Source organism: Montipora capricornis, chromosome 4 (genome assembly GCF_036669925.1).
Source record: "Montipora capricornis isolate CH-2021 chromosome 4, ASM3666992v2, whole genome shotgun sequence".
NCBI classification, from domain to species: Eukaryota; Metazoa; Cnidaria; class Anthozoa; order Scleractinia; family Acroporidae; genus Montipora; species Montipora capricornis.
In genome coordinates, this window is record NC_090886.1 from 6,600,220 (window position 1) to 6,625,219 (window position 25,000).

The window sequence follows — 25,000 nt, forward strand, 5'->3', positions numbered from 1 at the left end:
TAGTGGGGGATACTAAAGTGCGTTATGCACGTGCAGCACGATTACTTTTTTTCTCTTTTAACCAATGAGAATTATTGTTTTGTGGCGTTCTCGCCGTCGTCGTTTCTTGAACTCCCTTAATATTGTTTCTTTATTCTGTACTTTAGATGATGGCCATTCCAGTGACACCGGCAGATCCTCTGTGCCGGGCTCTGATACAGGTGACCTTCCAAGCGAACCGTGGCTGACAACAGCTTGCGGCGTGCGCCCAGTTCTTCTACTTTGCCAGCATTCTATACCCAAAATATCCTGTAGTGTTGAGGACATCATTATCAGTGACCTCCTGGTTGGGTGCTTCGATCCTCCACTTGTCTCGGACCATAACCAGTTCGGCAGTATGATATCGGGAGCTTACAGCGGAACGTCGGCGGGGGCGGATGACAGCCTTGAGAATCCGTCTAGATCGTACTTCGGCTCCGTCCCTTGCCTTACAACTCAAATGGCAGTTTTGCTAACGGTTCAGTATCTGACTCAGTTTGTCGACGATGACCGCATCAGTAGAGAAGACATTGAGCAGTTGCTGCAAGACGCCAGGCTGGAGTTAACAGCCACCGTGCAACAACAAGTTCACGTTCTTGCCCAGAGCAATGCAGTAATGCATGTGCAACTTCCGGTGCTTGCAAGTCTCACTGCAGCAAACTCCAAAGGTCGAGTTAAAATCGTCTCGTCGCCAGTATCTTTGGACAATGCAATTTTCAGGGCCTTGAAGTTCGTCTGGGAAATTCACCGATATAATCAGTCCAAATTCCCGAAGGTTCCAGTTCCTGATTTTATTTTTATCTTAGCAACATCAACGAAGAAATCACCGGAGTTCTGTTTGCTTGTAACAAGCATTCTTCAGGCCAAGTACCTCTCGGAGGCCATGATAGGACACCCAGTGGGAGCACGGATTGCTGACAATCTTAGTCGGCTGGAGAATCTGTTCAAGCTGTCAAGTGATGCTCTCGAACAAATGATCAACAATTTTGAGGATGCCATGGGACAAGGGCAATTGGTGTTTGTGCCTTTTAATGGGTTTGCAAGGACGAAAGTAATGGTCGATGAAGCTGCGAGACTTGAGCCACGGGTTTCAACGGCTTTCTCACATCATCAAAACCAAGCTCTGTTTGTTAGTCAACACCTTATGGCAAAGCACCTTCTCAACCAAGTCTGTGCAGTCGGTGAAAATGTCAACGCTCTGGATCTTAACAATTTCACAGCTGTTTCTGCGATCATAATTGTGCCTCCACTCACGACCCTTTATAACCAAACTGCGCAGAGACTTTGCAGCTCAGGGCTCCTGTTTGAACTCGATCTCGAGACGTATGATCAAGCCACTTTGTTTAGAACGGCAGGAAAGTACGTCATCAAACACAGCGGCTTTGAAGAAACACGAGAACAGCTGTTAGAGGTTTTGGAACAAGTTAACAGTAAACCAGAACGACTCTTTGTGCTCGTTTTTGATCAGGCGCAATTTTTCGGCAGTCCTCACGGCATTCTTGATTTTCCTTACTACAACGAATTTCTTGATGCTCATAATGTGGTTGTGCTCTATGTGACGGCAACTCCTTACCTTTTTCAAACGAACTGTTCCTTCATTGATCCTTCGAATGAAGTCTACTGGTCCGACGTTAGATCAGAAACAGGTTAGTATATTTGGAGTTCGTGTCTGAGGTTTTTTTAAGAAAGTAAAGCTACTTGCAAACGGACGCAACATTGGGAGTTGTTAGTCCGGTAGATGTTGGATGTTGTTGGTATCAATTGATGCAACAACTTGCAACAACTTTCAACAATGTGAAAACACGCAATGTATAATGGGAAGGATACGACCCATAAGACTTTGTAAACTTACAATTCGACTGCCATGTTGTTTCATAACGAACCGTGTCTTTTTTTCGTATGTACTTAGCAGTTACCGCTTTAATTGAAGCAATTGACGAAGATAAAGAGAGTCTTCACTTTTTCTTTGGCTTCGGTGTTCGTCTTTTTCTTGCCGTTTCTTGGTGGTGTTCTTCTTGCTCCGCCATTATAATGATAAATTTGCTTTGTTCATTTTCCAGAAGTCTCGAAGTTTGAAATTTGAACAAAAATCCCACACGTGCGCGTCGCGTACTATGACGCACGTACATCTCCATGGAGACCATATTGTAATGCGCGCGTGTGGCCCCAACAATGTTGGATGAGTTGTGCAAACGGGTGCAACATCGTTGTGCTACGCTTCAGTAATCACGGAACAAAAGAAATGCTGGCTCGAAAGTCTGACCAGTTTCAAACTTCGCGCAACAACAGGCAACAGGGTGTGTGAACGGACGCATCAGGTTGGGATTTGTTGCACGACAATGTTGCGTTCGTTTGCACGGACCTTAAGGGAGTAGGTCTTCTCTACTCTTCCAAGAGCGAATTCGCGGAAAGTTTCCCTGAAAAAACCTTAAATAACAATGACCACAGCCAGGTTTTCTGAGCCTGCGAGACTGAGCACCCCCAGCAAACTATTGTTTTAACGAAAACCGCTGGTCAGCAACCTTGGTTCTGGTCAATGCTGTCTAAGGTCTTCCGTTTCCCTGACAGTAAAAACCATACCTCAAAGCATTCTAGTGTTGAAGAGATGTTTTGTTTTTCAAATCGATAAACAATCTGGGATATTCAATGATAAAAACTAGCAATAAAAAAGAAGAACGACGTTTCGACCTCTCCGAGGATTTTTTTCAAGTTTGATTGAATGGTTGTAAAATTAGCAAACGTGTGAAAAAGCGATTAAAATGTATAAGTGATTCAGTCTTCGCTGAGAGAAAGTGCTCCATGCGGTTTGCAGAGCGTTGAAATAGACTTTTATCTTTGATTTTCTCTCGTAGTCTAACTTATAAGTTACACATTTCTAATCGGTTTTTAAAATTTTCTCGTTCCCACATATTTTAAGTTTTGCCTGCATACGCAAATTTCACAACCATTCACTCGAACTTGAAAATGACCTCGGAAAGGTCGAAACGGCGTGCTTATTTTTTTATCGCTAGTTTTTATCATTAAATATCGACTTAAGAAACATTCTGGAATACTCGGAAAAATCCGAGTGCTTACGAACAAAAATCGAACCTACGACCAGATCTTCCGATTACTAGTTCGGATTCTTTACCACCGAGATAGAGGAGACTCCTGGGAGGTTTTGGACAAATAAAAGCCCAACGTTAAGCCATCTGCGCTAATTGCGCTTTGAAAATCAGCGGCAAAGATGATTATTAATTTTATCAGGTGGTGTTTCCTTGAGTATGGCGGAAAATTCCAGTGACCACATGGAAACTAATGAAGGCACGTATTTTGGGATGAAAGAGTACTGCGAGTCGATCAAATGGACGCATCAGTTTCCTCTGGTCAGACAGGATGATGCTTTTGAGAAGATGGCCTTAAGAACTAGCAGGTGATTGATAACAATACCTAGATGTGAAGATAGTCAGTTGAGTTTCGAAAGCATTGCAAAAGCCTAAACTGGACAAGTATAAAAATGTCCGATTAATTGCCAAATGGTTAAGCGACAGAATGAGCTTGCGCCTGTACCTAACACCGCTGACCGCTCTAAATAATCGACAGGCCTAGACACCTACTAATTTTGCTCAGCAGTTAACTTTGTTAAACTGCTTTTAACTGCTTTAAATGAATATTGGTGGCGTGAGAGTAGTTTTCTTGCCTTTTGTCTTGCCTTTTTGTTGTGCAATAACACGATTGGTTCCTTTTCCTGTCTGCAGAACTACAGATGACGTAAATCTCAGTGTTCTGAGATGTTACCTTCTTATTCGTCACTACTGCGCCGCAATCATGTGGTCAGCGGGTATCAAGCCTGCCGAACCACACTGCACATTGAAGACAATACAGATCATGCGCGAGATCATCGAGTCGCCGGTTCATAATGCGGATGGGAGTGGTTCCATGCTGGTGATTCGGATACCATCAGTGGAGCTTGCGAATTTGGCGTTTGAAAGCCTGAAGAACACACGTGACAGGTTAGTATCTTGTTGACATGTAGCTTACACAAAACTTTGGATAACATTCACCGAGACCAGCGACATTTCCTCGCGTAATGTTATTCCAAGCATTTCTCAACTTTGTTCGGTAAAGGAAACTCTTGGTCATCAGATATCGAAACTGGCGCACAGACTAACAGGTTAAAAAGTGTTATGGATTTTTTGCCAAGGATCTGGAGTATTTAGGCGTAAGCTCTGATTTGGAAGATTTCAGCCTTTCGGTGATTGTGTTAAATGCCTTCGTTGAAATACTTGAAATTTTTTGAAATTTTAAAAGCTTGCCACGTTAGTTTAGTTTACATCGGCGATAGCGTAAAAAAGATACCGGTTAGAGTCTCTCGCTTAATTATTTGAATCTTTTATTTGTTTTTATCTTTTAACTTATTTCTGAGTAAAAAAATCAGTTCACTTCAAGGTTATGATTGCGCCACTTTCTTAGCCAATAAAAAAACATACCAAATTCTACCTACTCCACCACTCACGCGAATTTTCCCGCGCTTCGGGCCGGTTGCAATGATTTATTTGTCTTGTTCTGATTGGTTCATTCGACTGTCTTCGTCTATTGTGATTGGCTAATATAGCATGACGCTGCATTCAGGGGCGCCAACGTATTTTACCATTGTTAACAGAAAGGTATTTTTGATTCTGTAGGCTTGGCTTCCAGTTCAGATTTGCAATCATACAAGACAACGGTGTCAACGAACTAGAAATCGAGGAGTATTTCTTGAAGCGGCTGAGACTGTGGGGGGAACAAAGAGGTGAGTGGCTCAAATTGATGTCGTGATACTCTGGCACCGTGACATTCTATTTTAGGGACACGGGAGCATTGGACGCTGCTTCGACTGTCGTGTCGGACAAAACGCTACTCTTCCGTTAGTTTGTTTTTGTTCTTGTTCTTTGTCTTCTTCTTCTTCTTCTTCTTCTTCTTCTTCTTCTTCTTCTTCTTCTTCTTCTTTCTTCTTCTTCTTCTTCTTCTTCTTCCTCTTCTCCTTCTTCTTCTTCTTCCTCTTCTCCTTCTCCTTCTTCTTCTTCTTCTTCTTCTTCTTCTTCTTCTTCTTCTCCTTCTTCTCCTTCTTGTTCTTGTTCTTCCTCTTCCTCTTCCTCTTCCTCTTTCTCCTCCTCTTCCTCCTCATCATCATCATCATCATCATTATCATCATCATCTAATTGTTCATGCAGTTAACCGTTTATTAAAAGTTGACCCAGATAAAAATTTTCCTTGCTTCTATCTAACCCCCTCTCTCAAATTTGTTGGATCCATTGGTGCTCAACCACGATAACAACAACGCCTGAACCTTTATCCAGTTTGGCGATTACTGTGTCATCACGTTTCTTTAGTACATGGTTATAACCAGACCACATAAAGGTTCAAGCGTTGCTCTTGTTGCTATGTTATTATCAGAGGCATCCACAAACGATCAGACATAATTCAGGCCTCTCAAACTTCGAGAAGAGAAATAGCGATTCAACAAGTAGTCCATCGCGACCGCGAGTCACAATCAGCCAAATAGACACTCAGTGGCTGCTGAGAGAAAGCCAAGAGAACATATATAGTGTTGCTAATAAGTTGCTAATCATGATGCGACTTGCAATTACATGCAGGGCAAACCAAACCCAAAACCAAGTCCTTTGAAAAATGGAGTCCGAAGAGCTTCGAAGATCTTCATGACCTTCCTTGCATTATCATCTTGAGTGGAAGAGAGAGACCCGGTGACACTTTTCCAAGGTAAGTACATTTCACTATTTCACCAAGCTTTGTAATATTCTCAGTTTTAATCCGAAGTGTAGCGTGTTCCCGATATGCCGCGAATCATCCAAGACGAACTCCTCCATTATAGAGAATTAACTTTCAATTGTTGGACGTGCGTTGCTGTATTACGGTCTCGGTAAAGGAAAACGGGGCGTCCCCGGTAAAATAAAATTGTCGCGCCGCTATTTTTTTGTATAGGGTCAAACTGTATATCATATTAAAGCTAATAGATTGAATTATTTGAAGAAAGTTTAAGTTTTTGGTATTTAATATTGCCTTTTAGTTTTGAGGCCTCAAACACAGAATGACCGAGTCTGCTGCAGAAGCTCCTACCCCTTCACTTTATTGCGAAAACAACCGCACTTTGTTGCATCATAGTCACAGATGAATGCACTCCAATACCGTGTGAGGAATTTTTGATATGTTAAGAATTGAAGGACATTTTAGTCGAAACCTTCATCTCATACTTAATTTGGGCAGAAAACGTGCCATAAAATCAGTCTCAGAATGTAAACGGAAAATTCCTCACACGGTATTTGGGGTAGTACGATCATGTATTAGCACTGAAAATTTGAAAGCGAAATTTCGCCCTTGCATGGCTCTGCAAGAAACTGCCTCACAAGTTTCCCCATACAATATCGCAACTCTCTCCTCGTTTTATTTTGTGTGGAAAACGTGAATGACTCCTTGTTATCCTCTTTTCAGGTCTTTGAAGTATATTGACTTGAGGCTCATTGACAGAGGATTTGTGTATCGATCATCCTTGGAGCTCGAGTTCAGTGCCATTGCTTGTTACATCGGATCAGGAACGGGGTCTCGTGGCATCGAAACCAGCGAACCGAACAATCAATCCGGAACAGACTCCAAAGACGATTCTAACGCAGAAACGGCCTGCAGAACTAGTCGCTACTCCTCAGCCTATCCACTACCTGTGATCCTAGTCTCACGTTCCGTCTTCAAAGCATTCCAATCCGATTTTTACGGTTATCCCAAACATCTTTTGCTGCCAACAACACCGCAGACCCGGTGGGTGGGGCTCGGTCGTCCGCCTGTCGTGACGTCAAACCCTCGTCACCAATCTCTTTACTACAGGGAATGGACGGAGCCAAAACCAAAGCAGATTCCTGGTTCCCAGCAAGATGCGTCTAGGCAGCCGGTCATAACGTTACGAAGTGCTAGCGGAGTGGTTATCAGCCCAGATATTGCCGGTAAAGTCACTGCCTAAATTAGAAGTTATGAGTCTGTACTCCAAAAAAAGTGAATGGTGATTTTCCCGTGAAGTATTTTTATCAGTATGAAATAGTTATTTTACAGTTACCCCTGTGATTTATTGTTAATTTAAGCCCTTTGTAACATCATATGTTCGTTGTCATGACAAAGTTGGTTCCGGCTTTGAGTAAAACTCCATGTAAATAATCTGTTTTTTCCTTCATGTTACGTGTACATCAAAATGTTGGCGTTCGATATTTCCAGATGTCGTTGAAGAAGATGGGATGTCTGCTGTAGAGTCATTTGCCGAAAGCAACAGAATGGCTTCAAGTAAGTAAACTGCAAGTATTCTTGTTGCAGTCGACTAGAGGAAAAGCACTAGATAACATCGACCTAAGCCTGGTGAGCCATATATGCCGCTCACAAAGTGGAACTTTTAATAATTAACCCTCTTTTTTTTTTCTTTAATTTTCTTTATACCCGTTATAGGATCCGTTCCGACAGTGGGAAGAGCGCCCGAAATTTGTTAGCTGCAAGTTGAAAGACTGAAAATCAATTTGCTAGCAACAGGCTCCAACCTGGGATAATTTATGGCATGAAGAAAATTACTGTAACGTCTCGAAAATGACCGGTCTATTGACCGTTTTATGACTGAAATAATCCTCGCCGCGATCGATCAGAAGCGAGAGAGCGAGGAGCGAGCGAAAATTCAAGACTCCGCTGACATATCGATGGCTCACCAGGTTTAGGTCGATGTTATCTAGTGCTTTCCCGACTAGAGACCTCTTTCATCATGGCGGCCAAATGAAATATCCTTCTGATTTAATGCTAATAAGCCTTTCTAGCCTCGCTACGACGAGCAAATTTAGAAAGAATATTGATGGTTTTCATCTGACGTGTACGACGGCCATTTTGGTGTACAGAACAAGGCAATAAAATGTGTTTTGGGAATTTGACTCTATTATTATGCAAACCTTGTGGGCCATTTTCTACTGCTTGGAACTCTAACATGGCCGTCCCATCACGTGGATGCAAATCAAGAATTTGTTTCAAAATGAGGGCAGTAGGTCTAATTAACATTAGGAAAAAGAATGTAAAGATGGCCGCCATTTATGAAAGTGGTCAATTTGCCCGCTTTGTCATAACTGTCCACTTGCATGCAGCTACAATTACCAGTAGCACTTGATTGGAATGAAAGAGATCAAGACTGACAACTTTACGTGAGAATGATTATGTCTTGGTTGCTCAGCAACGGTGAAAAGACAACTAAAAAAGGAACATATGATTCCCAGGAAATTGTACTAACACCTGACGAGTCCGCCATCGAGCGACAAGAAGTCCTTGTGCACTAGGCTTTAAACTAGGTTCTTGGAAAAGGCCTCCATAGACTTAACTGATTAGAGTGTAATGTGAAGTGCTAGTTTTGTACCCCATATGAACCATGTGAGCGTTAGCCCTACTAATGGCAATGGGCCCACAGTAGGACAGAGAAAAACTCGACCAGGGTGGGAATTGAACCCACGACCTTCGGGTTAGATCACCGCTGCTCCACCTACTAAGCTACAAGGTCAGACGAGAGCAATAGATATAAATGGCGAAAGGGTTTCAAATGAAAGCCGCTAGCCTCAAACGCGAATCGTACTCTAGTGTCATCTTTCTCGTGTAATACTTTCCGCAGGATCTTTCTTTGTTTCTCGATTACATATGGAGCAATTGTAGAATTCAGGGCCAAACGCACCTAGCACATGAAAATTAGTTGGGCTCATTTGTTCCCGTGGAGGACTCATCGAGTCCTTCACTGGAAGGAAATGAGCCCAACAAATTGACCAGCGCACAACTGAGTGGCTTCATAGCTCAGTTGCTAGAGCATTGCACAGGCATCCCAGAGGTCACGGGTTCAAATCCCGTTGAAGCTACCTGAATGTTTCAGGCCCCAGATGTTCAAACGATGGATAGTGCTATCCGTCGGATAAATCACTGTCCAGTGGATAAACACTAGCAAAACCAATTGAGTTATCCAGTGGATAGTGATTTATCTGGCGGATAGAGCGCTATCCATCGTTTGAACAACTCGGGCCAGGGGCCCGTTTCTCGAAAGTCCCGAAAACCTTTCGGGCCCGAAAAGCCATTTGTGGAACTGTCGACCGCTTGTTTTGGAAAGCCGATCTTTTGACATTTTTTCAAGGTAACAAAAAGCAAAATGTCTGCGAAGTTTGACGATTTAATTCCTCTCCTTTCTTGAGATACAGAGGGGATTGTGACACCCGAAAATGGCCCGTAAAGTTTCGGGACTTTCGAGAAACGGGCCCCAGGTGTCTATAATCGGCAAGTTTCAGCTGAGTGCGAGGATCACTCACTTTTGTCTTTTAACGCGCACTTCGAATATGTATTCATTTCACATGAAACTGAGTCAGAGAGAGCTTTTGAAGAACGAAACACATAACTATGGGAACTTTTGTTATTCAATGTTATGGAAATAAGTGGCTGTGCATTCTATACTTGGGTCTAAGAAATTATACACTTAGTAGAAGCTCTCGGACTGCAGCGGACGCCACCCACCACCGTTTTTAACAATTTCAATCAAGTTTGAATGCGGTTTTTCAAAAAATTGATCAACCAAGCCAATTAAAAATGACGTATAACACGAAAAAGTCCAAATGCGGTTGATCTTAATAGAACTCAACCTGATAATCTTGATGTTTTTCGTTTTGATTGAAGCAGGCGCTAGTGAAGGTGAAGATAGTAGCTGTGAAGATTCCAAGACGGCGAGTGAAAGCGAAGCATCAAAGAAAGCAAGAACTTCAGAAGGAACTGAAAAGCGCTTAGCAGTCGTAGGTAATTGACTAGTTAATTAGTTTAGTGGACTGTGAGAATAGGGAAAGAGGCAAAGAAAACCGTATGAATGATGTAGGATATAGGAAATGTTCAGATTCTCCGTACCCCGTAGGCAAAACAGCAAGCACGTCTCTACCAAAATAAACTGCTCCCAAGCACTTTACTTCTTTTGGGTTTAGATTTACATTCCATAGCTGCTCTCCGAAATCAAACATTCAAGATTGCTGAAAAGCATGGCGATTGATCTACCCCAGCGGCGGCAATATTCGGAAAAGCGGGGACCCCTCCCATGGTGGAAAATTTGTCACTTAGATACGTGACCAGTCTGAACCAGGGTCTTTCTTTCTTCGCTTTCCCTGGGGTGGGGAGATGAAAGACCCTGGGAACGAGGTTGTCTGTGGTAGAGAAGAAGCCAGAAGAATCCGGGCTTAAACGGGCCTCGAATATATTGACCGTTGGATTGCACTGCTCAGCTCTGAGCAACTGAGCTATCCAGCCGACTGGGAGATGGTCACCTGTGAGTTCGAATTATCTCTCGGAAGAGTTGAATGAATGATTGCTACAGAATTCATGATAATATATGAACAAACGCAGATAGTGTCTTTTTGGCGAATCTTTGCTGACGTCATTGTTTTCATTTTGTCTCATTAACATACTAGTTTGTCGAAAGAAGGCATCATAGATCGAATGCATAAATGGCGCCCAAAATGTTATCCTTTTGTTTATACGCTAATTAGGAAAAACCTTAAATAAAAATGACCACGACCAGGTTTTCTGAGCCCGCGAGACTGAGCACCCCTAGACAACCATTGTTTTAACGAAAACCGCTGGTCAGCAACCTGGTTCTGGTCATTGCTGTCTCAGGTCTTCCGCTGATTAGACTCACTAGCCTCGCTCTCGAGCAACATTTCTTTTGTATTTTGTCCTTGCAAGTTAGGCTAGTGAGTCTAATTAAAAGATAATTGATCAACAATCAGAATTTGTAAAAAGCTTTAAAATACATGGCGTTCTTTCCCAAATTGAAGCTTGATTATCTCTGAAAAATGCATGGTTACTTTTAGTTTTCTTTTTCGATACCAAGAGCACTTGCTAGGTTCAGCTTTCTCAGCATAGTTTTAAACCGTGCAAAAATATCCCTGCATTAGTAAGCACCACCAATAGCAAACCCGAGTATCTCGAGATGCGCAGAATGTATGCGCAACAACAATAGTAGGCACCGTCCTTACAGGGAACCTCCACTAAAACAACAAAATAACTTTAAATCACGGAAAGTAATGTTTACAATTAAAATTGTTCAAACTTTTTCAAATGAAAGCGTTTGTATCCGAAAAAAAATGAATTTCAAACCGCTTGTTTGGCTTTGAAATTTCCCGAGGGCCGCCATCTTGAATAATTGTGACGTGTCGTGGTTGCGCTATTGTTCCAGAACAATCGCTCTTTGTATCAGAACAATAGGGCAACCTCGACACGTCACAATTATTCAAGATGGCAGCGACCGTGAAATTTGAAAGCCAAAACAAGCGTTTTTGAAATTCACTTTTTCGATTACAAACGCTTTCATTGGAAAAAGTTTGAAAATTTTTAATTGTAAACATTACGTTCTGTGGCTTGAAGTTATATTTTGTTATTTTAGTGGAGATTCCATTTAAAGGGTTGAGAAAAGAATCGCGTGTGCCTTAGGTGCCGCGCCTTGTGGTGCGAGTCTTAGTGTTTAGAGAGACTTTTGGAGTAAACTGATTTTTGTGTTTCTTCAAGGACCTACTCTTCTTCACCGTGCGTATGATTTGAAACCAAATTCGCGGCAAAGCACGATTGCTGGAGAAACGGGAAGCGAAGGCAACGGAAAGGAACAAGAAAAACCAGCCGCTGAAAAATACCACCCGAGATCAATTCTGTTCAGTGGACCACCACAAGTAATTAGTATTATTAGAGCGGTTTTCAATTGAGTGTCGTAAAACAAATACCAGAATAATTACTTCGACCAATTACAGCAGGTGCAAACAGCGCGAAGAACCAATCCAAATTGGTAGCAATTCGGTGTAACTTGCTCAAAGCACGGGAAAAATTGATCGTGCAAGTCGTGATTGGTTTTGGTTTTCCTTCTGATTGGTTGATAAACTGGTGCGAGATTTTTCAATCAATCACTAAGCTTTGCAATTGCTGGTTTTCACTCACGTGATCAACAGCCATGTTTTTCAACGAAAACAAAAGGAAGCGTTTGCATAATAATAGAGTTAAATTCCCCGAGGATTTGGTCGGAGCACCAACATGGCCGCCTTTTCTTTGTTTTGGGCACCAACATGGCGGTCGTGACGTCATGTGAAAACCGAGAATTGCAATCGCGTAGTTACGTTCGGCATTCATTTGAAAACTGCTCAAATGTTGCTCCGTTTTTTAGATTGCTTAGACTGAAAGTTCGAGTGAGATATGGGAGATGGCGGAAAATTAATTCAGTTTTTAAACGAACGAGGCATGGCACAATGTGCTCTGTTGTTTTTGCTTTTTTTTTTTAATGAGGTGAGATGTGATGAAAGGTGGGTCTCTGCAATCCCGCACCTTAATGGAAAGTTCAGTCTTGACTTTGGAGGCTAAAAGTTAAATCTTAACATTTTATTTCAGTCTTACAAAATTCCGAAATTGAAGTTTTCGACTTACCACACAGTCTCCATCAGAAAAAGGAGCTCTGTGTTGTCACGTGACTTACTGTATATTCGGTCACGTGACAACAAAGTACCCAAAATGGTCGCCATTTTTTATCGTTTGTTACAACGTGGCTGTGATTTCTAATTCTGTAATTATCCTATGCAAAGCGGCCAATTCATCCTTTTATTGTGCAATTTTATTGAAAATAGGCTAATTCACTTTTTCACTGGCAATACACCTTAGTCCAAAATGGCCGCCATTTTAGTTTCTTTTGTTTGATTGCAAATCGGCCCTTTTGGCTTCGTTCAAAGTTAAATATTCCTTTTGAATTTTGCGTTTGAGAGCAAGGCCAAAAGAGCCAATTTGCAAGGAGGCAAAAGAATACTAAAATAGCGGCCATTTTGGAATAAGGTATATACGGATCACAAAGCTCCATTTTGTGTTTATGAACTGTTCTTGTTTCTCCCAATTCTTTATAGGTTGGTAAAACGCAAGCGTATCTTCATTTTATTCGTCTATTACACCAAACGGTGCAAAAACTGAGACGCGTGGATGTCTATAACGAATCGTTGTCTATCGCAGATGAAAGTTCTTCGCAAGTTATCCCCGATACTTCAGAAGCTAATCCCGAGAGAATGGTGTGGCCTGTTTACAATGAGATAGTTCAGCTACCTTTCAGCTGTATATTAAATGAACGACGATATTCTACCACCAGCAAGCTCCGAGTACATCCGCTTGTTGGAAACACCACTTCCGGTGGTGCTTCCACGCAGCCGCTGTCCACCAAACGGTCTCAAAGGAGACCAATATCTTCCATGATACTCTCGTACTGGGCTGCTTACGACACGTACCACCATTGCGACGGTTGTAAGAGCTATCGAGAAAGCCGGGGTCCCAGTACTCCTCTGAGCTACGCATATCCTCTGCAGGGTGGGGAGTGGCTGCGGTTTTTAATCCCGCACCGATGCGTGCATAGTTTCACTTTCACCAAGGACAAGCAACTTCGCAGTTTGCGCCTTCCAGCTGTTTTGACTGGTGCCAAAGGAGAGGCTGTGAAGTCGATGAAAACGGAGTCAGCGAGCGCTGAAGAGATGACAGGGTCATTTAAAAGCCCTATCATGATGCCAAGTACCGGAAGACATGATTGTGGTAAGACATGATGTAAATAATTTTATGTTATCTCAGATAGTACGGGAGCTATGATTGGCTAACTTAGCGGGCCGTATAGAGCGTTTTCACATGACGTCACGGCAGCCATGTTGGTGTTCCAAAACAAAGGAATGGCGACCATGATGGTGAACCAAACTAATCCTCTGGGATTTGAACTCTATTTTTATGCAAATACTTTCTTTTGTTTCAGTAATCCAATATGGCTGCTGGTCACGTGAGTGAAAACGCTCCATTCTACAATACGTCCCGCTGTCTGCCCCTCAGTCCGCCCCGCAAAATTTGAAATTTTAATGCAATATTTTCAAGGAAGTTTTTTTTTTCGTCCTGTTTGTGTCGAATAAACACTTGAAACTGTTTGAATCTTGCAAGCAACTATTTCAAAAAGACAGTAAGATTTATTCGTTTTTCAAATTCAGCGCATGCCAGTCACTTGTGGCAAGTGGACGTTCCGTTTGACGGCAATTAGTTTCCTTTGCCGCTCGCATGACCTTCTCAGAGATACGATAAATATCTTACTAACCTCGTTTTCTCGGTCCGTACTATAACTTAAGGCCCGCGTGCTTCGCGCTTTGGCAGTTGAATCAACGCCAGTCGGAAAGAAAGATTCGCTCCGTAACTTACCGTACGGACCGATAAAACAAGGTCAGGAAGATTTGTTGTAGAACTGCGCCCTTTCCGTTGCACCTTTTCGATAGACTAGAATTCATCTTAATCGGTAAACTTGATCTCTAGGCTCTGGAGGAATAAAAACAAGGACTTGTATAAGTTGATTTCTCAGAGTTTAAAGGTGATGCCTTTTTTTCCAAGATTGAATCTAAAGATAACTGGGCTACTGTTATGTCTTCGTCAAATGGGCGCTTTGCTGCACTTCGTCCAGAAATCAATGAACTAAGTCAATGAAAAGTCTTAAGCTAACTAAGTTCACAACGCAGCACTCCTCTTTATTACCCTTTACTTTTATTTTTTGCGTTTTGAAGTGCTTATGTACGGGAAAAAGCGATGTTTATAGTTTAACAAAATGATGTAATTTGCAACTATGCTGTAAGTCATTACCTTCCTTTCTATTTCTTTTTTTTATACTCAAAAATATGGATCCGTCGGACGACATTGAACGGAGGAAAAAGGAGAAGGCCTTAGCTAATGATATATTAAACGTGTCTTTTGCACTTTTAGTGCACTTAAAAGGCTTTTCTTTCCCATGAAGGTCTGCTGAACTTGTACCACGCAATGGAAGGTGAGGATCACATCCTTCTCGTCTTTGTAAAACACCAGGAGATAGCTCTGTACCACAAGGCCTGGCCAAATCACGTCATAGTTGGGCTGCCCGCCAGCGCGGATAATCTGGGATTGGGAGCTGCTCGATACTATATCAAGGTAAGATGCGAAGCAAGCTAACTTGTCTTGATCTGTTAGTAACTCGTACTTTACCCGTTTCAAAGGGAGGGGGGGTTGCCCCTCTTACCCGGGACAACGTTTCTCCATATAAACAGGGCCTCAGTTGCCCATTTAACTGCCGTAGGTTTCCCTAATCATGAACATGAAATGAAAGTCAGAAAGATCAGCGCACGGCAGTTCGACAAGAAATTTGAGTGGTCGCCAGTAAGCGTGAAAAATCCATGCTTCGAACGAACGCGTGACCGTGCGACTGGGCTGCACTTGCTCTGCACGATAAATATTACTGTTTTGTCTCAAAATCTACAGGAATTTGCAACTCAGAATTGGCAAACAGAGCGCGAGCGGCTCGGAGTTCAGAACAAGCCAGGTCAGGAGGTCTGGCCGTTCATCTTCATGATGGATGACTCCTGCGTCATGTGGCAGAATCTTCTGAAACAACCTGTCAAGCAGTAAGTCAGTTCGTTTGTTGAAAGTTTTGTGGTTATGTTATGTTATGTTCCTCTTTCGTGAAGCAGGGTCAGCGCAGTTGCGTTACCATTCGCCTTCCACTTTCATGTCCCCGGATCGATTCCCGACCGTAGCGTCAAATCTGCGTTGAGTTTGTTTTTTCCCAAGTCTGCACCGAGAGGATTTTCTCCGGTACATTGATTTTTATCCTTCACAAAAAGCCAACATTGTAAGTCCACCCCTATGAATTACAGATAAACTTTTAAATCGTTAGTATTTTGTAACCAAGACACCTGTTCTTGCAAGGTTTTTTTTTCACTGAGTGTCCTGTAGGGCTTGTTGATTGGTTGTGCTTTGTCTTCAAAACCATGTGCTGGTTTTCTCATGTATACAATTTTGGCAGGGAAGAATCTTGCACTAAGGATACCGAGGGTCCTTCCTGCATCATGACCTCCTTGGTAAGAGTTCTTCAACACCTGGAGGGCACACCAGATCTTCTGGATTACGGCATGCTGGGTCTGCAGCAATATAGTACCGATTTGTCCAGCCCTTTGTCTGAAGGGTCTTTTACTCACGGACTCGTACAGTCTTCGTTTTTGATGAACCTGGAGAAGCTTCAAGCAATCAAATTCAACAAAAACAGGTAACTACTGCATAATTGTTCATATGCTTGCAAAGATGCGCTTTAAAAGATATTTCCTTTACCCCTGGTAGACTTTTCGGGAGGATTGAAACGACCATTTCCAAAGTGCAAAAATACCAAATTGCCGGAACTCGTAAGGGATTTCCTTTCATAAGCAGCCTTGGACGTACACCCGTTTAACTGTGCGAATTGTTTGAAAATCCTAATAGGCGAGATACAGGCCACTTAAGTTGATGTAGGAACTTTCACAAAAACACTTCTAGTCATTGGTTAGGTCAAGACTTGAAAGCTAGACTTCTAGACTACATGGCTACCTCCCTATAACCGCTCGGCCCCGCTGCCCTTTTCTGTAATAGCACGAGAATTTCCCTTTCAGTGAACGTTTTAGTCTGGAAACGACGATGGCTACGACTACGACATCGCCGCAAAATTATAACATCATTGGTTAAAAGAGCACAAATAATCGTTCTGCACGTGCAGCACGGATTTAACAAGTATGTTTGCGGTCCTCTGCATAACGACGACGGGAAATCACCAAATTTGAGGTTTTGACGACAACGTAAGCATACAAACAGAGATTCTTTCATTCTCTATTTCCACTCTGATACCGCTCGTACCTTTTATTTTTTTAGGATACTTCGCCATATTGTAGGACGTGAACGAGACTGAATAATCGCGGAAGACTTACGATAGAGCCAAGTTATATACTTGACGTGACGTTTTTCCTTGCAATTACACGACGTAATATCCCGTCTTAATATGACAAGCTTACTGCTGTAAAAAGAATGAAAACAGGCAGAATTAGAGCTTTAGTTCAACAAGAAATATCGTTTCTAAGCAAAGCCGCGCTGATCTACAGTTATTTATGTCTAAAAACCACTTTGAAGACGGTTAGCTTTTACTTGTTTTGCTGGGTACTACTATCTCAATACTCTAAAAAATTCGATTTTCCAGGAGCTTGTCTCGTTAGCCTAGTGGATATTGGAATAAGCAAGGGAACTCATTGATCCGGGTTCAACTCTTTGGCTCTCCTTATCTGAATTTTCTCTGCACATTGAAATATTTGTTTCTTTGAAGTAGATTTGATGTCTGAAGCAGATTGTACGTCCTGTAAGTTAAATGAGAAGGAAAATGTGGGTTTGAGGGATGGAATTTAATTGCTAACCTTTCAAGAGCTGTTCATGGCTGTTTAAGGGTATGCACTGTGCGCATTCGTGAATGGATTGCTAGTTCTTGTTTAGTAATGTAGGCAGTTACCGGGCATCATCGTTTTCTCTCTTTTGTAGATACTGGTGGGAAGACGTGGACTTCAGTGTCAGAGCTCTTGCGAGCGGAATCCACAGCTGTCGCTTCGACCATTTGGTGGTAGCCAAGAAGTTCATTGAATCAGGGGGTGCCACTGCTTTCAAGGAGGAGCCAGTACCAGCGGCTGAAGGCAGCAACGACCGCGGCAAAGACCAAATGCCGGGCGACAACTTAGTGACTGCTCCAGACCGAGAGGATGCTACTTATCTCAATGCACCGGCGTACTATCTTCTGGAACGATACCTTGAGCTCGCAGGCACAACTAAGCTGTTCCCGGTGACTGCAGCACAGCCAAATCATCCCGTTTTGGCTGTGGACTGCTATGTAAACCTTGGTCCGAAACTAACTGTCGAGTTTGTGAGTTCAAGTGGATGGGATAAAGAGAAAATGGCTAAATTCAAGAACGAGACCAGGTAAGAGGTCTGCAGCCTTCTAGCATTTGCTAGCAGTTTACGCGAAAGGGGCTTTCCCGGGAATCGAATATTTCGAGAAGAGTGTTCCTCGCTCGCTCCAGTCCCCTAGTTTCTGACCGCGCGCTATTCTGGAGCAACTCGGAGCATCCAACTAACCTAACAGAGGTAGACTTGTGAAGAGAGGAGACAGAAAAGTCTACCCTCTCTTCTCCCCCGCCCTCTGGGGCTTATTGTTTTCTCCCCACCCCTTCCTCTTCACTTTGAAATGTACGAGTGTACTTTCGTTTTGAAGACAGCACGCAAATTGGGATTGCGTCTGCGTTGTTGTTATCGAAGAAGTTTCACATTGACAAAGTACAAAGGAGAACTTGTCGTTTTAAAACGAAGTATCCAGAGTTGTCCTACACGCAGCTCAATCTAAAGCCGTTCTATTTCAGTCTGTGATGACATCTGAAGTCTTCTTTGATTGGTTTGTTTCAGTTACGGAGGGTTATTGCTTTACTTGTGCGATCGCTCAGTTTCCAAGCAATTCTTATCGCAATTCAAGTTCGCTCCAGGTTCCCGGCTCTGTCTCGTGTGTCAGGATCGCAACATGCTCAGACAGGAAGTTGCGCGGCTTGACCTGGAGGAACACTGGCGCTTCCGGTTACGTGATGAGCTGCAAACTGCGAACAGCCCTGATCAACCTGCGCTGTATTTTTTAGCGGGAAAGCACGACGATTGATTGACAGGGCAGAGATATTAAAGAACAGGCGCTTGGACCAGCAAGTCTTCGAGTTTGCAAGAATGACGAAAGACACAATGTCAATCGGAAATTTCCGGGCAGTAACAATACTCTGACAGTGAATTCTTAATCTTACGAGTTTCCAACATGCTCGACGGCATCATCCGACTTACGCTCGGCTTCCAATTTGCTCGCGATCATTTTACCTTGAGGCAATGTAGACAACATTTCCAACCCAGAATGAACGGTTTCTTATCACGGAACAGTCCGATAGGAAATGAAGAACAATGAAGGAGATTCTTTTTATTAGTGGCGTGCTGCGATTTTTTATATCGTTTTGTGATCCAAGAGTGAAGTTTTTTCGCCTTACATTTAGTCCCCTCAACTTTCTTGTAGGTTCCCTCTTAAATTGCTATTTAATTCAAACAGAACATTGTATGTTTTGGCTGCTTAAAGTGCTACTATGATAAAAAAAATCACTTCCTTTTTTTTTCGGATTATAAAACTGTGTTTGCTTAACACTTGACCGGCAAAATTTTGAGTTTCGATTTTTATGCGCAGGCTGTTTACGTTGAGTGTAAGTTTTGGATTTCGTGGTCCGCCACTAATCACGTGAAAACTGACCGATTGGACATCAGAGGGTTGGAACTAGAGAAAGTGACGTCATTTATTTTTACTCGTCTTTATGTTAATTAGAACTACTGCGCATTTTGAAACAAAAATTCTTTTGAAATCTGCTTGTCGTAGCGAGGCTAGAAAGGCTTATTAGCATTAGAACAAAATAATATTTTATTTGGCTGCCATTGTAAAAGAGGTCTATAAATGCAGCTTATTATATTTGCGGAAGACGATTTTAAGTCTCAAAGCCCGAAACCCCGTGCTGCATATTAATTCAGCCATGTACACCCGCATTGCATTCCTAAACTAGTGAGTTTTTGACGTCATTTTCTCCGCGAGCCAGCTCTCTCAAGATTTTAAAGTTCGGGCCTGTGCTTTTGTGTAAATAGTTTAAATTAAGAACTTGAAATAAAGTTTGTTGTTGTTGTAGTAGTGGCGGACCATTAAATAGGAAAATTCCAGTTTAAAAAGAAGTCTTCTTGAAATCAAGGCTTAAAACTTGGGTCAGTTAGAGTTTAGTTCACGTAGTCTTGAAATCCAAAGAAAGTTTGGTCATAGTAGCACTTTAAGCCGTCGTAGTTACAGATTATTTTATGAGCAATGGCACAAATTTTATGGGTGGACAAGTTCGACAAAAAGAGAAAGTATTCTTCAAAAGTGTAATATAATGAGACTGCACAAACTACAAAATAATTCAGACCCTTACAAGCCAATAATCAGCAAAATTCTTTAAAGTTGTTTAGTTTCCAGTTTTTATCAGCAAGACGCTTAAATAAAAAAGAAACATGCTAAAGTTGCTTCATTGATTAACTTACATAACAGCACTTGATTTCATATTTCACAAAATCCAAGGGAAAGCGAACTGTTTCGAGACACCAGTCTCTGGGAGTTACTCCGTTCAAATTACTCTTTACTTCACTAAAATGTGGACACAGAAACCGTACACTGTCCGTTGACTACTTAGCGGAGTATCAACAGCGAGTCGGGACGGGACGAATCCACCCCCAGGATCGGGACGGGAGAAAGTTTATCAGATGGGCGAAACTTTTCGCCATTCTTGATTTTGCCGCGGTTTCTCCGTCTCTTCCTCAATTGACTGCCTTTGGTCTCCGAGGATGTAAATGGTGTAACAGTTTTGAAAACAAAGAAATATGTAAATCTGCGCATCCCCTCCATCCTTTCGACATTTTCCTTATAATTTACTATGATCATGATTATCGTTACTCATAACTATTTAATCAATGCATTGGTTTTGTGATGAATTGTACATTTCGTGAGGAAGTTAATATGGACGATCGGACCTTCCCCTGTGCCGATATCGCCAGACAATGAAGACGACGAGGCGAAAACTCCATTCCGAAACTGTTGAAGAACTCAGTGTCCAGGTTCTCGCGGAGCGTGCATGCCGGTATCTTGGTGGCCTGCGAAGGAATTTTGTTAGTTTTTTTTTTCCTTTAGCACAGAAGCATGGCATAGCGTAATAGCGTTGCAATTTGCTGGATTGCAAGCAGCATGGTATCGCTTAGCGTAATAGCGTTGCAATTTGCTGGATTGGTGGCCTGCGAAGGAATTTTGTTAGTTTTTTTTTTCCTTTAGCACAGAAGCATGGCAAAGCGTTACAGCATCGCAATTTGCTGGAGTGCACAGCATAGACCGAATGCATAAATGGCGGCCAAAAAAGTATTCTTTTGTTTATGTGCTAATTAGCCTCACTAACCTCGTTTGCAAGGACAAAATATAACAGAAATGTTGCTTGAGAGCGAGGCTAGTGAGTCTCATTAGCACACAAACAAAATAATACATTTTTGGCCGCCATTTATGCATTCGGTCAATGGAACGTGGCACTCCACATTATACCACGTTTCAAAAGAAAACTGTGGCGATACGTTGATGATTGCACGAAAATTTAGTACCATGCGAAGCGGGTAAAAGTAAAGCGACCAACGTAGAAAAATTAAAAAGTTGACGTTTCCAGCGTTGGTCAGAGAGAATTCGCCCTTACAAAAGGCTAACGAACATACCATATTGTGAAGTGAGCTGTGCTATGATGAAGTATGGTTTGTAAGAAAGCGTGACATTATGAGTTCGTCTAAGATTCACCCCAATAATCTTAGGTCATCCGGGTTGATACTACCAAATTTTCTTGAATAGTGGATGATATTTGATGATATTTCCTTGATGTGATAATACAGGACACCGCACTTCACTACAAAGTTTAAGGACGGTGCCTACTAATTCAAAGGTATTTTTGCGCGGTTTTATGAATATGCGGGAAAAGCAGATCTCAACAGGTGTTATTAAAATACAAGAAGAAAATTGGGGGTTAACCACGCATTTTTCAAAGACAATTAATCAACAATATTAGCAAAAAGCTTTGAATGAATGAATCAATGAATGAATGAATTTTCTTTTTGGATACCTAGAGCACTTGCTAAGTTCTGCTTTCCCCGCACAAATTCAAACCGCGCAAAAATATCCCTGCATTAGTAAGCAATACCTATAGGAAATCCGAGTATCTGGACATGCGCAGAACGTATGCGCAATAAAAATAGTGGACACCGTCCTTAATCAGATTTGACTAAATAAGCACAAAGTACCCATAGTATCCCGTTTGAAAATCCGGCATCTACCGTTAACCGTTTGCCATGAGCCAGTAGAGAGATTTAACATTGCGTTTCATCATCATCTAGCGCCCCTTGGGGTCCGCTACACCATGCAAATCATTATCCTCCATAGCAGTCGTCAGATCTTCCCTCTCTATACCCGAATCCCTTGATAGGATCTCCGGAAACGTGAGTTTCCGAGACTGGATAGGGCCACTGCACGGGCCTCCAAAGAAGCAGGCAGCATCGAGAAACGGCAGGTTGCTACTTGTCATTAAAAGCGTGAAATTCTCGGCTCAGTTGAATTTGTCTTGCTCGTTTTTGCAGTTGCTTGCTATCTGGAGCTTACAGGCAAGAAGCTAAATGAGCTAAATGTCAAACAAGTTTCTTCCAGTTTCCAAAAACGCACATTTTAGCCCGACGTTTCCCTTTGTGCAGTAAAGCCGATGCTAAATCTCTCTGTCACTGAATTTGCTCACGCGCGAGCTGCATATAAACTTGCGACGCAAGCATTTTGAATACTTACAGAAGTAATGACGTTGCCTCGGTTGTCAATGCCTACATATAAGCCAGCTTCCACAGCCCATAGAGTGATCTTGTTTGATCCTACCGAGGTCAGGTGGAAGATGGCTGCAACAAACAATAAACATAAGCCCAGCGCGAAAAGGAAAAAGAAATTTGGTCTAGGGCTCGCCAAAACAACTCAAGTTTATCAAACACATAATTTCCTCCACAAAATTACTCGATTCTCATCGGACGATAGCAGTACAATTTTCAATTTTCATTCAGAAATTTTATTCAGAAATTTTACTTCTGACTCTCTGGCCCGGGTTGCTCGAAGCATGGTTATTACTGCTAGCCAGTGATAAATAGAGTGGTTTTGAAATGAGTTCCGTAAACCCAAAACCAAAGTAATTACTTTGGCCAATCAAAAAGGACGGAGACAATCCAGTAAACCAATCAACATAAAGCGCGGGAAAATGTGCACGCGCGAGCCACGATAAGTTTTGGTTTCACTTCTGATTGGTTGAAAAAGTGGCACGAGAACTTTTAACCAATCGCTAAGGGAAGTAATGCAAAACCAAAGTAATTTGCTTATTACTTTCGACACTCAATTGAAAACCGCTCTACCATGAAAACGTATAGGTCTTGATATCTCTTAATCGACGGTTAGCGCTAACCAGACTTTGAGCTACTGACCCCTGGAAGGGGCGCGAAACTCAAGTTACTATGGTAACCATGCTTGAACGAGTTAAAGCTGCAAAGTGGTTGTAATAGGCAGTTTCACCATTACTTTTATCAAAAGCGAAGAGCAAAATCGAAAACATAAAGTAACAAATGGTAGTAAAAAACAAAAATACTAACACGGGAATGGATGTTTTTCATAACTGAACGCTTTCACTCTAGTTTTGGTCTTCTTACATAATGCTAACCATAAGTAATGATGCAGTTTGATTGCTAAGGATTATGTTAATGTAAAGAGACTCTTAACTGTCTTTTGCTGTTATAAGTAGTGTAACGGATGAAAAAGGGTTGTACTTTGGAAAATGTCTACTTGACCTTTCAAATTCTATGGTCTTTGGTTGATTATATGGACTCTTCATGCGTCAACCTATTTGATATCTTTCTCATTATTTTCAAGAGAGCTTGTAGGGATGCTTAAAAGTGCTGAAAAGATATTTCCGTGCAGTTTTGGTCGGAAAACATGAAACTCTCTGGACATATGAAATATTGCAATAACCCTCGCTTTCCTCAGCTCAAAAACGGCATGATAAATAAACTATAGTTTAAGTTAAGTTATGAAACTTTGCAGTTGATTTATTATGTGATCTTAAAAACGTGGTTAAAGATTAATTCGCTGAATAAGCAGATCTTCTAAAACAAGTTCCTCGGGCAAATGGGACGGGAATGCATGTTGCATTCGCCAGAGGAACCTTTTTTTTCTTGTTCAAGAGGTGCGAAGAGGTTTGCCTTCAAATTTATCAAACGGCTGACATTTGAAATTTATTGGCAGTTTTTAATTTATCGGTTAAGTCCTTATGTGTACTCCATCAGCAGTGCATTGAAAAGAACATTGAATTTTTCTGAGCAGTGATAGCGGAACTGTTGAATCAACGTGACTTTTTGGATACTAGAAATTAAAACTAATTTTTTAAAGAAATTATTATCTTTCTATTTCTTCTTAACCTTGTGTTTAGATTGCTTAACTTCAACTTTGGGAAATTTTTGTAAGTAAGCTCACAAGCTACCGTAGCATTCGTCAAGAATCATTTGAAGATACGACTGCCTTCTTTTTTCTGGTGACAACAGTGTTAACGGCAACACTTTTAATCGAAAATGTAATTTTTCAAAAGTAGTTATCGTGCATTTTTTGACTTACTATAAATGCTGTTATTATTTTTTGTTCCCTTCACGGTACCATCTGGCCTAACCTCGAGAAAATGTCCATTTCTGCATTGTAATTTTCTTTTTCTCGGCATCAAAACTGTCGGCGACTCCGATGGTAACCGAAAAACCATGATCGTAGCAAAAGACTCAACCCGCGCGATTGCGAATATTACCGATTCTTCACTGAATGACTTCTCACTCGTTACTTCGTGTCGATTAGAGATTACGGGTGGGCGAAAAAGTCATACAGTTTTAAAAGGATAAAAATATAGGCAATTAATATCACGAAGAAATTTATCTTGGGTCCGTTGATTACTTTGTATTGTTCGCTGATTGGATATTGTGTTGTTAGGATCAGGGTAATATTTTTTAGGAGATTAGATGTACATTCTTTTTCACTGATATCTTGGAAAAGGTTTGGGATAAACTTAAAAATATATGCTCATGAAGGCAAATTTTTCATCGTTATAAAGGTAAACCACAGAGGAATCGAAAAGTGGTAATGACTTGAAAACCAAATTTGTAGTTAATTTACTGATCCGATTTTTAAAAATGAATATTTTGAATAATTGAGAGTTGAGAGTTAAGTCAATCGGCAAGAATGACTGATGTCCTCAGTTAATTTTTGTCCTTTGTGAAGGATCCATTACTGGCCAAGTAAAACAAGGCAAATATCGAACATTTTCTTGCAAAAACATGACTTAAATATAGTGGACTACTTAGAAATCTTTTCTTGATACGAAATAAACGAGAATTGCCCGAAAGAGGAAAGGAGTTTCGCGCCCGTTCAAATTAAATAAGTGGAAATCAAAGACTTCGGAAGAGA

General features: G+C 41.6%; 1 protein-coding gene and 1 long non-coding RNA gene across 7 annotated transcripts in view; one reads left to right on the top strand and one right to left on the bottom strand.

Moving 5' to 3' along the window:
- LOC138045410 (GREB1-like protein) overlaps nucleotides 1-19,976 on the top strand; it is a 43,510-nt gene extending 23,534 nt beyond the window's left edge. For 5 of the 6 annotated variants that reach the window (XM_068891912.1, XM_068891911.1, XM_068891913.1 and 2 more), the window contains 15 exons: nucleotides 147-1,664; nucleotides 3,265-3,430; nucleotides 3,756-4,010; nucleotides 4,683-4,789; nucleotides 5,634-5,757; nucleotides 6,487-6,989; nucleotides 7,255-7,320; nucleotides 9,709-9,825; nucleotides 11,581-11,738; nucleotides 12,948-13,617; nucleotides 14,843-15,012; nucleotides 15,340-15,482; nucleotides 15,884-16,123; nucleotides 17,410-17,841; nucleotides 18,322-19,976. In XM_068891912.1, coding sequence (XP_068748013.1) covers nucleotides 147-1,664; nucleotides 3,265-3,430; nucleotides 3,756-4,010; nucleotides 4,683-4,789; nucleotides 5,634-5,757; nucleotides 6,487-6,989; nucleotides 7,255-7,320; nucleotides 9,709-9,825; nucleotides 11,581-11,738; nucleotides 12,948-13,617; nucleotides 14,843-15,012; nucleotides 15,340-15,482; nucleotides 15,884-16,123; nucleotides 17,410-17,841; nucleotides 18,322-18,565 — 4,913 coding nt within the window. In that variant the 3' untranslated portion in view covers nucleotides 18,566-19,976. The remainder of the gene's footprint in view (nucleotides 1-146; nucleotides 1,665-3,264; nucleotides 3,431-3,755; nucleotides 4,011-4,682; nucleotides 4,790-5,633; nucleotides 5,758-6,486; nucleotides 6,990-7,254; nucleotides 7,321-9,708; nucleotides 9,826-11,580; nucleotides 11,739-12,947; nucleotides 13,618-14,842; nucleotides 15,013-15,339; nucleotides 15,483-15,883; nucleotides 16,124-17,409; nucleotides 17,842-18,321) is intronic. The other variant, XM_068891915.1, reaches the window with a different exon arrangement.
- Nucleotides 19,977-20,580: 604 nt separating this feature from the next.
- Nucleotides 20,581-24,346, bottom strand: LOC138045414 (uncharacterized). The gene is made up of 3 exons (XR_011131580.1): nucleotides 24,219-24,346; nucleotides 22,313-22,416; nucleotides 20,581-20,604 (listed from the first exon to the last, which is right to left on the bottom strand). It is a non-coding gene; the product is annotated as an uncharacterized lncRNA (long non-coding RNA).
- Nucleotides 24,347-25,000: the final 654 nt, after the last annotated feature.